We start from the raw sequence: 15,262 nt of genomic DNA, 5'->3' as shown, positions 1-15,262 counted from the left end.
TGGGCACGTGGGCTGTCAGCACTGCCAGAGATGCATCACGTTTCTCATGCTCCTTGTTTTTCAAAATGTGAGGCTTGGAATGAATGAATGACTTTTCCAGTTAGAGAGAAGAAAAGGCAGAGGGATCAGTTCTTGGTGTGACTCCAGCACCTGCCTTCTTGAAATCCAGGCCCCATGACCTAACTCTCGGTGCTTAGTCGAATCCGGGTGGCCGAGGGTCTTTGCCCCCACCAGCATCACCAGTGAACAACCCAGAGGCTTCAGTGCTTTTACTATGTTTTCCCTCCATCTTCTCCCAGTGATTGTTGTTCAGTCGCTAAGTCATGTCTGACTTTTTGCAACCCCATGGACTGCAGCACGTCAGGCCTCCCTGTCCCCCACTGTCTCCTGGAGTTTGGCCATTGAATCGATGATGCTATCCAACCATCTCATCCTCTGCCGCCCTCTTCTTTCGCCTTCATACTTTCCCAGCATCAGGATCTTTTCCAGTGAGTTGGCTCTTTGGCCAGCAGGCGGCCAAAGTATTGGAGTTTCAGCTTCAGCATCAGTCCTTCCAATGAATATCCAAGATTGATTTCCTTTAGGATTGACTGGTTTGATCTCATTGCTGTCCAACGGACTCTCAAGAGTCTTCTCCAGAACCACAATTCGAAAGCATCGATTTTTTGGCACTCAGCCTTCTTTATGGTTCAACTCTCACATTTATATATGACTACTGGAAAGACCGTAGCTTTAACTGTACGGACCTTTGTCAGCCAAGTGATATCTTTGCTTTTTAATACACCATCTAGGTTTGTCATAGCTTTCCTTCCAAAAAAGCAAACAACTCAGTGATTACAGGGTTTAAAATCAAAAGTCAGTTATTCTCATAAAAAGCTGTGAATCCTCACTGAACAACGGAGCCAGTAGGTGACAGCTATGTGGAAGCAGCACTTAATTAGAGGTATTCCGTGAAAGTTTCAGATAATCACCATGAAGATTCAAGAAGTAGTTAAAGAGCAGAGGTTCTCAAAAACTGGCCTCCTGTCCAGGGATGTGCTGCTTAAAAAAAGCAGTTTTCTTTACCCTATCTGAGACCTGCTAAATTTGATTGGGGGAGGGAAGGGAGAGGAGTCTCATGCTCATGAAGATTAGAAGTGCTTTACAAGAGAGGACTGAAATGTACCTTGATTTTAATCCACTGTTGCCAGTGGCAAGTCATTAATTCTCTAGCGACCCCTGGAAAATGGAGGAAATGAAACCTTGGCCTGCTTCCCAAAGGTGACCTCCGGTAGTCACCTTCTCCTGGGCTGAGTCCCCCTGCAGCAAGCCCACAAAGAGTGAACAGAGAAAGCTTCCTGGTGGCTCCCCCTACCTCCCCCGAATCCCAGGGAGGATGGAGGCAGGAAGACAGCCAAAGAACCTTTCCTTCTGCCCAGGCTCAGTGCCAGAGCAGGCTCCCAGGGAAGTCGGGCAGGAACCAGCCTTATACATTGACTTTGTTATTTCTTGGTCCGTTCGCATCTTGGTAGAGCTGAGATAACCTCACAACAAAGGAGGCAGTGCCTGAGCTTGCACATCCCAAACATCAGTCATCATTCCTCTGTTCACGTCTTCAAGAACATTTGTGGACTCTCAGGTCCCTTCACATTTCCTGGGGACATTAATACTAGTCGCTGAAAAGAAGGCAGGGGTGGAAGAGGCAATAGAGAAAGAGACGAAGTACTGGTTAAGAGAGACGGGGTCACCGAGAAGAATAGTTTCCCCATGCTTTCCCAGGATATCGCCTGGTAAGATGATGCTGTGCCTGTGTGGATAAGTGCAGACTTAGGAGGAAGGTTAGCTGGGTTTGAGTCCTGATTCTACCATTTCAAGGCCGTGTGACCTTAGGCAAGTTATTTGACCTCTTCTCGCCTGTGTTTTCTCATCTGTGAAATGCAGATGAGAACAGTATCTACACCTTAGATTGTCATGAGGATAGAATAAACAAGCACACACCAAGCACTTAACAGTGCCTGGCACCGGGTGTTGAAGATGTCTTAGGAATTATTCTTCTTGATATCGTTAAGATGGGAGATAACTAGGAAAAAATGGCAGAGACCATGGAGGGCAAAACAAGCTCTGTCTCAGGTGGTGCTCTCTGGTAAGGGGACAGCGGTGGTAGGGGGTGATGGGAGTTCAAGGTAAACTACACACCCTGGAGGCGGGGGTTATCAGGCTCCTCTACTGAGACTTAAAGGAAGTTTGGGTTGGGAAACTCATCGCAGGAAAACTCACTTGGAGGCAGGGATGAGCTAGGAGCCCCGTATCAGGTCAAGGTGACGTTATAAGCTACAGAGCTGGCAGTGAGCCCAGCAGCAAAGCCAGTCAATGTCAGTTCTTAAAGAAGCCCATGTTGACAGTAGATAAGCTTTATGGAGATGAAGCAAGTGGTTTATGCAGTCGGGGGCAGGGGGTGGTCTGTGTGAATGGTGCCCCTAGACAGTGTGATGCCATGTCCCAGAACAGCACTTACTATGTCACTAAAGCTATTCTAGTGTTCTACATTGATTAATCATTTGCTCCTCACACCAGCCTCATGAGGCAAACTATTTGTATCTGTATACTACAGGTGAGGACTGAGGAACAGAAAGGTTAAGTAACTTGCTCAAGGTCACACAGCCATTTTATGGAAGAGCTAGGATTTGAAGCAATGTCTGCAGAGTACTTAACTCTTAACTATCATACTATCAGTTCAGTTCAGTCGCTCAGTCGTGTCCAACTCTTTGTGACCCCATGAATCGCAGCACGCCAGGCCTCCCTGTCTATCACCAACTCCCCGCGTTCACGCAGACTCACATCCATCAAGTCAGTGATGCCATCCAGCCATCTCATCTTGGGTCATCCCCTTCTCTTCCTGCCCCTAATCCCTCCCAGCATCAGAGTCTTTTCCAATGAGTCAACTCTTCACATGAGGTGGACAAAGTACTGGAGTTTCAGCTTTAGCATCATTCCTTCCAAAGAAATCCCAGGGCTGATCTCCTTCAGAATGGACTGGTTGGATCTCCTTGCAGTCCAAGGGACTCTCAAGAGTCTTCTCCAACACCACAGTTCAAACGCATCAATTCTTCGGCGCTCAGCCTTCCTCACAGTCCAACTCTCACATCCATACATGACCACAGGAAAAACCATAGCCTTGACTAGACGGACCTTAGTTGGCAAAGTAATGTCTCTGCTTTTGAATATGCTATCTAGGTTGGTCATAACTTTTCTCCCAAGGAGTAAGCGTCTTTTAATTTCATGGCTGCAGTCACCATCTGCAGTGATTTTGGAGCCCCCAAAAATAAAGTCTGACACTGTTTCTACTGTTTCCCCATCTATTTCCCATGAAGTGATGGGACTGGATGCCATGATCTTCATTTTCTGAATGTTGAGCTTTAAGCCAACTTTTTCGCTCTCCTCTTTCACTTTCATCAAGAGGCTTTTTAGCTCCTCTTCACTTTCTGCCATAAAGGTGGTGTCATCTGCATATCTGAGGTTATTGATATTTCTCCCGGCAATCTTGATTCCAGCTTGTGTTTCTTCCAGTCCAGCGTTTCTCATGATGTACTCTGCATAGAAGTTAAATAAGCAGGGTGACAATATATAGCCTTGAAGTACTCCTTTTCCTATTTGGAACCAGTCTGTTGTTCCATGTCCAGTTCTAACTGTTGCTTCCTGACCTGCATACAGATTTCTCAAGAGGCAGGTTAGGTGGTCTGGTATTCCCATCTCTTTCAGAATTTTCCACAGTTTATTGTGATCCACACAGTCAAAGGCTTTGGCATAGTCAATAAAACAGAAATAGATGTTTTTCTGGAACTCTCTTGCTTTTTCCATGATCCAGCGGATGTTGGCAATTTGATCTCTGGTTCCTCTGCCTTTTCTAAAACCAGCTTGAACATCAGGGAGTTCATGTTCACGTATTGCTGAAGCCTGGCTTGGAGAATTTTGAGCATTACTTTACTAGCATGTGAGATGAATGCAATTGTGCGGTAGTTTGAGCATTCTTTGGCATTGCCTTTCTTTGGGATTGGAATGAAAACTGACCTTTTCCAGTCCTGTGGCCACTGCTGAGTTTTCCAAATTTGCTGACATATTCAGTGCAGCACTCTCGCAGCATCATCTTTCAGGATTTGAAATAGCTCAACTGGAATTCTATCACCTCCACTAGCTTTGTTCGTAGTGATGCTTTCTAAGGCCCACCTGACTTCACATTACAAGATGTCTGGCTCTAGATGAGTGATCACATCATCATGATTATCTGGGTCATGAAGATCTTTTTTGTACAGTTCTCCTGTGTATTCTTGCCACCTCTTCTTAATATCTTCTGCTTCTGTTAGGTCCAGACCATTCCTGTCCTTTATTGAGCCCATCTTTGCATGAAATGTTCCCTTGGTATCTCTAATTTTCTTGAAGAGATCTCTAGTCTTTCCCATTCTGTTTTCTTCCTCTATTTCTTTGCATTGATCGCTGAGGAAGGCTTTCTTATCTCTTCTTGCTATTCTTTGGAACTCTGCATTCAGATGCTTATATCTTTCCTTTTCTCCTTTGCTTTTCACCTCTCTTCTTTTCACAGCTATTTGTAAGGCCTCCCCAGACAGCCATTTTGCTTTTTTGCATTTCTTTTCCATGGGGATGGTCTTGATCCCTGTCTCCTGTACAATGTCACGAACCTCATTCCATAGTTCATCAGGCACTCTATCTATCAGATCTAGGCCCTTAAATCCATTTCTCACTTCCACTGTATAATCATAAGGGATTTGATTTAGGTCATACCTAAATGGTCTAGCGGTTTACCCAACTTTCTTCAATTTCAGTCTGAATTTGGCAATAAGCCACAGTCAGCTCCTGGTCTTGTTTTTGCTGACTGTATAGAGCTTCTCCACCTTTGACTGCAAAGAATATAATCAATCTGATTTCGGTGTTGACCATCTGGTGATGTCTCTGTGTAGAGTCTTCTCTTGTGTTGTTGGAAGAGGGTGTTTGCTATGACCAGTGCATTTTCTTGGCAAAACTCTATTAGTCTTTGCCCTGCTTCATTCTGCATTCCAAGGCCAAATTTGCCTGTTACTCCTAGTGTTTCTTGACTTCCTACTTTTGCATTCCAGTCCCCTATAATGAAAAGAACATCTTTTTGGGGTGTTAGTTCTAAAAGGTCTTGTAGGTCTTCATAAAACCGTTCAACTTCAGTTTCTTCAGCGTTACTGGTTGGGGCATAGACTTGGATAACTGTGTTAGTGAATGGTTTGCCTTGGAGACAAACATACTATATGATATAACTAATGTTTTTAAGAACTTAGTATATTCCACATTGCAGTTGGCTTAATTCTCATAACAATTCTATGAGGTCGGCACTATTATTCCATTTTACAGAAATGAAAACTGAGGCTCAAAGAGACTAAATAACTTCTTCAAGGTCACAGGCGAGTAAGGGGCACAGCTCTTTAGCCTAGCAGTCTGGCTCTAGAGCTGGGTCTCAAAGCCCTTGACCCAAAAAGCAACCATAAAACCATCTAGGAGTAAAAGGGCTTGAGAAGGAGAAAATAATTTCTAAACATGCATCACCTAAATAGTCCCAAGGCTGCAGAAATACTGGGGTGGGGACAGGCTGAGGGAGTTCAGAAGAGAGGTTGTGAGACTCGTCTGAAGTGCCACCTGAATGACTCAGGATTCAAGCCCCAGTGCAACAGAGCACAGCATAATTTATATTTCTTGACAGGCCTCAAGCTGCAGGAACCCTGAGAGACTCAGATAGGCTGATTTCTTCCGCTTCTGGATCTAGTGACTGGTCTATAAAAAGTCAATGCCAAGGTCATATCCCAGAGGCCAATCTATTGCATTCCCTACCCTCCCATTGCTGGTGGCCCGCCATTCACAGGGCACGAGGTATTGACCCAGAGCCGCAGCCCTACGCTCAGCTTGAACATTCCTGGGCCTGTGAGCAGAAAACCATCATGAAAAGACATTGCTAACACTCACTGACTATTTTCTAAACTGTTCTTTCAGCTTCTCCATGAACATGAGCTAATGGAGGAGGGCCCAGTAAGACCAAAGCGAGCTGGTATGTAAACATTTCCTTGACCATCCTTTCTAGTAAGTCCCATCAAACAGCATGTGTTATAACTTTTTGAAACACTGGGATCTACATGATTTGGTCTCCAAGCACCCCAGGATTCAATTTCTAGAAGTAACTGCGAAGGCACTCCATTCTCTGTCAAATGACATTAAAGGGATCTTAAACACCTTCTATCCAAGTGTCCTGTCCCATCACCGCTCCTCAGATCCCAAAGATTACCCCATGGCCCTTCCCCCAGCAGCCCTGTAGCACCACCAAAAAGCCTGCTTCTCTTCTCTCAACCCAGTAGCCTTGCTTCTTTTCTTTTTCCTTTTTCTTTTAATCTTGGCTCCTCTCACTCCTCACTTAATCTCATGGATCAATTTAACCACTAGACCCAAGTCCTCCTCTGTTTCCCATTCCAATTTCCTCACTAAATTCCAAAGAAGAGGTCTGAGAAACACAGGGCTCTGCCTTTTGGAGGGTTGGGGGCAGGTGAAAGCTGTGAACACCTGCATGATGAGCCTCAGTGTCCCCTCCCCCATGGGAGACCTGGGGCAGGTGGTTCTGTCTGGAGGCTGCATTTTCCAAGGACCAGATCCTCCTTCCATCACAACAATCTTGTGATGGCATCAACCGGATGCTGTCATTTCCCTGCATAAATCCGATCATCCTCTCACATATCTCTGTATCTGCGAGAGTCACAGAGTCAGCATCCCACCCACCACGCCCCCTTTTCTTGTCTGGGGAATCAATTCATATGGATTCGTGTCTTGGAAGCTCTTCCATCAATTTCCCCAGACAAGGAGGGCTGTTTTCCTGGGTTCTCATTATCCATGACACATCCTCATGGCCCAACATCTATCCCAATGCATTGCAATTCTTTAGCTTCCTGTTTGCCACTCCCAGGAGACATGAGCCCCCTTGAACTCTCTTCCTCTCTGTAGCTTGGCCAGTAGCCCAATGTCTCAACAGACCAGTGAACAAATAAAGAGAAGGCGTGTCTCTGTCATAGCCACTTGTGTGAATTCAGAGGCTGTGTCCCTTTTCGCTAGGAGTCTGCTGGCTTTGTGGCTAGACCAACCATCTAGAAACTTCTTAACTTGTAGCACGGTGGTGAAATCGTGACTTGATCTATTCAATCTTGTGGTAGGAAAGAGACATTAGACTGCCAGAGCGAGCAAGCTTGCCCAGAGCGCAGGATAGAGGTATCTGGTAGACCCTTCATTGGCTATAACCAGGTCCGACTGTTACCCAGTGCCTGAAAGGAGAATTCGACCACATTGTTAATAAACTATCAAAAAGCTCACCAAAAGTTTATACTGTTGTTCTTCTCGCCTTCCCTTCCCTTCCTTCCCTTTCTTTTCTGTTTTAGCCTGGTTTTATAACCCTGTGGGAGTCTCACTCACCCTCCTCCTTGCTTTCCCTGAAGTGATTCCCAGCAGGGGTCTCCAGCCTCCAGGATCTAATGCCTGATGATATGAGGTGGAGCTGATGTAACAATAATAAAAACCAAGAAAAAAAGTGAAAGGGTTAGTTGTTCAGTCGTGTCCAACTCTTTGTGACCCCATGGACTGTAAACACCCAAGCTCCTCTGTCCATGGGATTCTCCAGGCAAGAAGATTGGAGTGGGGTGCCATTCCCTTCTCCAGAGGATCTTCCCAACCCAGGGAGTGAAGCCAGGTCTCCTGCTTTGCAGACAGATTCTTTACCATCTGAGCCATCAGGGAGGTCAAGTGCACAATAAATGTAATGTGCTTGAATCATTCCAAAACCAGCCCCCCCCAACCCCAGTCCATGGAAAAATTGTCTTTCAAGAAGCCAATCCCTGGTGCCAAATAGGGTGGGGACCACTGGTCTACAGTGCAGACTGTACTTCCTGTGCTTTAAAACAAGTATCATCATCTCTACTCCATCCCCGACAACCCCTTGAACCCTCCCGTCCCCATGACAGCAACAGGGCCAACGAGGTCCCCAGTCACATATTTTGAAAGACTTCTCTTCCTAAAATCAAACCACCTGTGTTGAGTTCCAGCTTCCTCAGGGATGGTTGGTGACCCCCACAGCTGGAAAAGTAACATCTTCCTGCACTTCCCAACTATTTGTGACCCTTGGTGACAGCCTGCGAGGTCAGCCGTCAGGGAGGAAACCACTTCCACGTCTAGGAATTTGACATTCCATAGTTTTCCCAGACACGCTTTCATTAAAAACGATCATGGCAATGATAAATCACCATGAGATGTTTTCTGTTTTTTTAAATATGTGGTCCTGTGTGCTCTTGGGCCTCTGGAGTCATTTTGGAAGTGTTAATGACTCAGCTCATCACCTGCAACAGATGGTTTGGCTTTGGTACTTTTACAAATCACTGAAGCAAGAACTGATCATGGAAAGTCCCAGGCACTAGGTCACGGACACTCAGGATGTAAGCTGCAGTTAAGAGCATCGCACCCCAGGAAAACTAGGAAAGCAACAGGAATGTTAAATCCAACAAGGGCCACACAGGAATGTCTGTGTTCTGGAGCCTTAATGCCAAACAGAGGCAAACAGAGGTTTCAGGAGAAAAAATTCTTAAAAGAAATTTTCTTTTGAGGCACTGGACCAAATATTTAGAGCTTTAGGTTTTGAAATAGAAATCACCTTTCAAGAGAGGATCAATACTCGCATTTTTTCTGAGCTATAGACTTCTTCCTCTATCACCTATTATGTATCAAAAATCTATCACACATACCCAAACCCACATATAGATACATACACACAAATATATGCATGCTTTGTCACGCAGTCGTGTCCAACTCTTTGCGATCCCATGGACTGTAGCTCACCAGGCTCCTCTGTCCATGGAGTTTCCCAGGCAGGATTACTGGGGCAGATTACTTTTCCTACTCCAGGGGATCTTCCTGACCCAGGGAATGAAACTGCATCTCTTGTGTCTCTTGAATCGTCAGGCAGATTCTTTACCAACTGCGCCACCTTGGAAACCCACATACAAATCTCCAAATATATTATTACTATACAGGCGTTGAGAGAATTAAATAATATTTAGTACATATTGTTCAATATTAATAGCATCATCTAGAGGGTACTTTTTTTGTTTGTTTTAATGTTTTTTTAATTAAAACAAATTTACTCGATTTTTAATAAAAAATGTTGTGTCTGAAAGAGCCCAAACTATACACTTGGTGCAGAGAAGATTTCATATAACTCCTGAAGGCAGAAGGAAGGATGTCGTGACATTAGCATTTTAGGAAAACTCTTTCAAAACTCTGTTAAGGAAGAGCCTGCACAAAAACCCAGAGGCCAGAGACAAGAATAGCGTAATACTTCCTGTTAGAGCAGAGTGGTTCTTGGGGAGCAGAAAAAAAAAAGCACTGGTCAGAGTATTCAGAATTCTGCCTCAGTTCCACCAGGACGTGGATTCCATTCCAGCTGAGAGGCTCGCAGAGAGAGAACTGGCGGAAGCCATCGGAAGTGAAAATTTGCCAGGTGGTTATGGCTGAAGGAATTAGGTGAAGTCAGCGCTGGGAGACCAGCGAGGATGCTCAGCAGCGCTGACCATCATGGGCCAGGTCTCCGGAATGACCTACGAAAGGGACAGAGGGAACACTTGTGAAAGACATTTTGAGAAATGAGTCAAAAGGACCTGGGGACAGGCTTGGTATAGGGGCAGCAGGGAATACACAGGCCTGGGTAACTGGGAAGGTGGAGGCTATAAGCAGAAGCCGGAGCTGGAATGAAAATCTTATTTTGGAAACATGCCAGTCAGCTGGAAACTTAGTCTTTATGGCACTCTTTCCAGGGGATTGAAAGCAGAAGTTTCTTGGAACTTCCCTGGGGAACTAGTGGTTAGGGCTTCGTGCTTCCACTGCAGGGAGCGTGGGTTCCATCCCTGGCTGGGAACTAAGATTGCACATGCAGCGAAAAACAAATAACTAAAGTGCCTGGATGGACTGACTTAAAAGTATTTTCTAAAAAAAAGTTTCTTGTTGGTTGGAAATAATACAAATGTATCCTCAACATCAGCTGTCAAGTTCCCCAAGCCAGCTTTTTGAGGTTAACTGGGAATGCGTCTCGGGTCCTGGACTGAAGAGTCCACACTGATTCTTCTTTGGCTTCAGAAGAAACGGCTGGTGGAAGAAGACACTGGGAGGAAGGGAGCCCCAGGATGTCCTGACCCCGAGCTGGAGGTGCTTCTGTCTTCGTGCCTGTTCAGGGAGAGCAGGGTTCCTACCAGGTTGGGTTGCCAGCTGCCAGCCTGGAAATCCTGAACTTTCTGCAGATCTGCAGTCTAGGTGTGCTGGCTCTTTTTGATCTGGGTTTAGGAAATGCAGTGCCTTCTCCAGGCTGGGGAAGAGATTTGCAGGTTTTCCTGGCATTCATCTTCCGCATGATAACTTGTGGCATTTCTGGCTCTGAGCCGGCAGTGGTGGTGGCAAAGTAAGGAGAAAGCAGTGCTGGTGTTCTCTGCCTGTTTGTTTGCTTCCCTAGCTCAAAAGGGAGACCTGATTAGAATAGAATCAGAGGTTTTGTTGACCTGCCAGCAGACATGTGCATAAATGATAATCCTTATTATGATCATCATTATTATTTCTACACTCTGTTTCAAAGTGGCTACTATATGCCACTTTGTTAGGGGTCTTCATACCTCAACTCCTTAGCAACAATTAAGCAAAGAAAACAGTGCTTCTAATTTACAAACAACCAAAACTTGGCTCACAGAGTTCAGTAGCCTCCCAGGTAAGAGGACATTTACCTCAGCTCTGGCTCCAAGTCCAAGTTCATAGTTACAAGTCATAGTTTTCAACATATATTTCTGGCTCTTGCCTATGAGATTCCATGTTATGGTTTGTTTTGTTTTTTAGCAAAAAATTGTCTCCAACATGTATTTAGTATGTATTTATTGAATGCCTTTTGGGCACCAAGAACATGAAACTCACTGACTGCCTGCTGTCAACTTTTAATCTGGTTATGAGGATAGGATATACACTGACCAAAGTTAAATTCAAAGTTTGTAATATGGAAAGTAGAGTCATCACACACTGGGAGTCTGCAAAAGGCAAAGCTACCGCCAAGGAAGTAGTAGCAGCTACAGAGAAATAGGTCTGAACTAGATGTAAGTTACTAACAGAACTGACTAATGATGGGTTGCACCACTTACATGGAGGCGAGTTTGATGTCATGTGAAGTATTCAAGGCAATCTAATAAGTACTTGACAGGAGTGTTTATAGAGGGCATCTGAAGAGTGGTTACCCAAGATGATCTTTAAAATACTCAAACAACTTCACAATGCCTTGATTCTGTGAGTCCTCAGGTCAGTAAGCACCCGTGGGCTCAAAGAGTAACCAGGTTGAGGCCTGGAAGAAGGAGCAGGTACGGGACAGAAGAAGGGAGGGAGGAGGGAGCTCCAGGCAGAGGGAATTCCAGGAGACTGATGGTGGTCTGGGGCTTTTCCTTGTGCATATATTGCAGGAGGAAACTGAGATCTCGCTAGCATATTTAGGGGAAGGTTATGTAGCTGTGAGTCTCAGAGCAGCTTTATTGAGTAAGAGGAACTATCACCACTTTATATGGTGCTGACTTTGATTATTTGGGTGTATAACAAGCGACTAGAATTGACTCTTTTCTTTAGACTTCACAGCCCAATGTTTTAAGCCATAGTGCTGTTCACCCTCCCCACCCCACCCCATCCGCATCTGTCCCTGGGGTTCTGGCAGTTTTCCGCTGCGTGAACAAACCTTTCTAAAGGCTAAAGGGAGAACCGGGATCTTTGATTCTCCACTGACAATGGTATAGTAGAGCCAGACGATGGTGCCAGACTGCTGCCTACTAGAACATGTCAGGAAACAAGCAGAACAGGTAGCTTTTAATATTTACCTGCCACAGGACTAAGGGGGAGAAACCAGAGAGCCAAATCTTCCATAATAAAGAGGCGTGGTCCCTGCTAGTCAAGAGAAAACCAGAGCGAACCCATTTTTCCTGGCGAAGTCAGCAGGCTCGTTCTCTTGCAGGTGGGAGGTTGATTTATGCATTGACTTCGTCTCTCACTTCTGAAAGAGCCATAATTCCCAGTGAAGTGGTCAGGCAAAAATCGCATCGTTGGCTTAAACAGCTGTGATTAAGACCCAGAACTGTGTGTCACAGTTTGTGGCCAACTTTCCAGAAATGTCTCTTTAAGATAAGTGCTGTGCGGCAGGCAGTGATTTATGGGAAAGGAGAGGGGAAATCCTGCCTGGTTTGTGCCTCCCAGGGCCGATGAGAGGCCTGTATCTGTGACATTGATGATCTGCCTTCCACTGGGGCATCGGTGAGTCTGTGAGAACTCAGACAAATAATACCAGGGTGAAGGAGCTCGAGACAAAGCACACTGAACTGTCTGGAATCAGGTGGCCCAGAGGCAGGTGAGGAGCACAGATGGGCATCTAAAATGTACACTTACAGGGCGGAGGCACGGTCGGTCGTGTTCCTCCTGGGTCCCTTGTAGCCTCAGCAGGACCACCAGCTTCGCTGTCCCAAGCTCAGAAGTCCTTAGGTTTGGAGGAGGCAGAAGACAGAGAGTGGTCTTTTGACCCCAAATCATGCCCCCTGACCCCACCCTCTGCAGTCATGCTGATCCTGAGCATCTGGGCTTCCTCGCTTAAATTCAGGTACTCTCCCTAGGGCATTACAGGGACTGGAGGCCCAGTGGTGTTTCCATGTTCTTTTTGCCCATAGCACAATGATACTCCAGACGGGGAGAAACGACCCAAATTAGGAAGGGCATCTTCTTCAGCCCAGGCTACAGATTTCTGGACCTAACTGATGAAGATTCTGCCTTGACTCACCTGAGTTGAGGCTCCAAAGTATTTGTGTGTAGAATTCCCTACCTGTGGTGATCATCAGCCAAGGGTGGGGACCACTGGAATAGACGATTCTCAAGGACCAGCCTGTACACAGCTTTCTGAGTTACTACGCCTGAGTTCTTGAGCCTGTTTGAAGAACTGACCATTTTCAAGAAGATATTTCTCTATTAAAATTTCCCCATCCTTATCAGTCTCTGGAGAATCGCTGCTCAGGCTGAGGGTTATTCTGAAACTCCCTTAGAAGTTGTCAAGAACATAAAATACGGATGAGGAGAAGAGGGTCTCAGAGGCTCGTGCTTTAGTGATTACTTGCACAGGGACTTCCCTGGCAGCCCAGTTGTTAAAACATCGTGTTCCCACTGCAGGGGCCACGAGTTCAATCCCTGCTCAGGGAACCAAGATCCTACATGCTGCTCAGCAAGGCAAAAAAGAAAACTGACACAAATGCCATAGGCTAGAAATCACTAAAGTCACAGGAACAGTCCTCATTGGAATACACTTTCACAGAGCTATTTTATTATTCCTTTATTTTCATATTTATGTATTTAAATATTTATTTATTTGGCTGTGTCGAGTCTTAGCTGTGGCACATGGGATCTTCTTGAGTCATGTAGGATCTTTCTTGGTGGCACAGAGACTCTCTAACTGTGGCACAGGCTTGGTTACTCTGTGGCACATGGGCTCTTCTTGAGTCACGTAGGATCTTTCTTGGTGGCACAGAGACTCTCTAACTGTAGCACAGGCTTGGTTACTCTGTGGCACATGGGATCTTCTTGAGTCATGTAGGATCTTTCTTGGTGGCACAGAGACTCTCTAACTGTGGCACAGGCTTGGTTACTCTGGGTCATGTGGGATCTTAGTTCCCAGACCAGGAATCGAACCCACATCCCCTGCATTGCAAGGCAGATTCTTAACCACTTGACCATCAGGAAAGTCCCCTCTTAGTATTATTTCAGGCTTTTGGCTCAGCTCCTTGTAGGGTCTCAGCGGAACTACCACCTTGGTTTCAGTGGGGAATGACATCCAGGAATTACCATGTGCTTTTCAAGTACATGCTTGTTCTCCAAGCATATAGAGAAAGGTGGGCTCAGGGATGGCTTACACTGCCTTCAGGCAGGCACGGAAATCAGGCTGGGATCAGACCCTAGGAGGCAAAGATGCATGTGATAAAGTGGGTGATGTGGGGTTGTTACTGACCTCACTTATCACAAAAGCAGCTAGTGTCCAGGAAATCCTGTTTACATTCATTCATGCGAGGGGAGTAGACTGACCACACCAAAGAGGATCCTGGAGCTTCTGAATCCTCTGGAAAGTATAAACATTGCTGCATTACCTTTCAGGAAAAAGAATGTACTCTCAAACAGACCTTGTAAATATCATGCAGCCACCATTGCAAACGTTCCTAGAAGACAACATACAGGTTAGGACAGCTCAGGAGAAGATTAGCAGTCCTTCCAGGAAGCTTGCTTTTCATCATAGAATCATTTGCAATTCAGAAAGAAAACAGGAAACCTCAAGATATGCCGCAGTATCATGAGATTCCATTCTAGGTTTTAAAAGTCACTGTGTTCTACTTGTAAATACATGTTTATATGGAGGAAACATAGCTTAAGAGGCATTCGTAATTTTAAGAAAATGTGCACAGACATCTTTAAAGGTTTGAGTTAATTACAGCAAGTTGATGAATGCCAAAATGAAATAGTTCTCAACAAGTTTGATAAATAAAACCAAACTCCTAGAAAAAAAGAGTTTACACCTCTAAATGGACAAATACTACCATTTTCTGCAGTAAATGTTTATCAGTTGGAGTTTCCCATAGTAAATGTATTTCATTTTAAGTTTGCACATAAATAATTCTTGGAATATTTAAAACAAATCTTACAATATTATGAGAGAAATTCTTTGCCCTTTTAGAAAGCAGATATAAATTTTAATGTTAAGGTTTCAGATTTATATATAACATCATGTATATTTATATATTATATATTTTATATATCACATATATTATCATTTTAAATATATATAGTCATATATAACCATATTATACTTCCAGATTTTATATTTTTGCAGATTTTACTTATATTTTGAAAGGAAAAATTTTACAAGTATTCATTAATCTTTTCCTTACTTGACCAGCAAAATAAAATAAGCCACAACTTGCCTTCTCAAAGCATCTGTATAAAAAGATTCTCCTATTTGCCAAAGGCTCTGCATTAGCTACTAACTAAGCCCATGGCTTCAGCTCCAGTTATGTATTTCAGCCAAGAGTGAGCCAAAGATTCTATCTATGACATAAAGGTGAATCTGAGGCTAAACTCAGAAATCACAGGTTTAACAAGAATCTACTGGACATGAATTTATTACGTGCTG

The 15,262-nt window shown here is 44.6% G+C and overlaps 1 protein-coding gene across 5 annotated transcripts in view; it reads left to right on the top strand.

Moving 5' to 3' along the window:
* ADGRF5 (adhesion G protein-coupled receptor F5) overlaps nt 1-15,262 on the top strand; it is a 113,102-nt gene that overhangs the window by 60,134 nt on the left and 37,706 nt on the right. For all 5 annotated transcript variants that reach the window (XM_068961034.1, XM_068961032.1, XM_068961033.1 and 2 more), the window contains exon 3: nt 6,007-6,061. In XM_068961034.1, the coding sequence (XP_068817135.1) occupies nt 6,007-6,061 (55 nt within the window). The remainder of the gene's footprint in view (nt 1-6,006; nt 6,062-15,262) is intronic.

This window comes from Capricornis sumatraensis, chromosome 22, assembly GCF_032405125.1.
Source record: "Capricornis sumatraensis isolate serow.1 chromosome 22, serow.2, whole genome shotgun sequence".
NCBI classification, from domain to species: Eukaryota; Metazoa; Chordata; class Mammalia; order Artiodactyla; family Bovidae; genus Capricornis; species Capricornis sumatraensis.
This window is presented reverse-complemented; position numbering and strand designations above follow the sequence as displayed.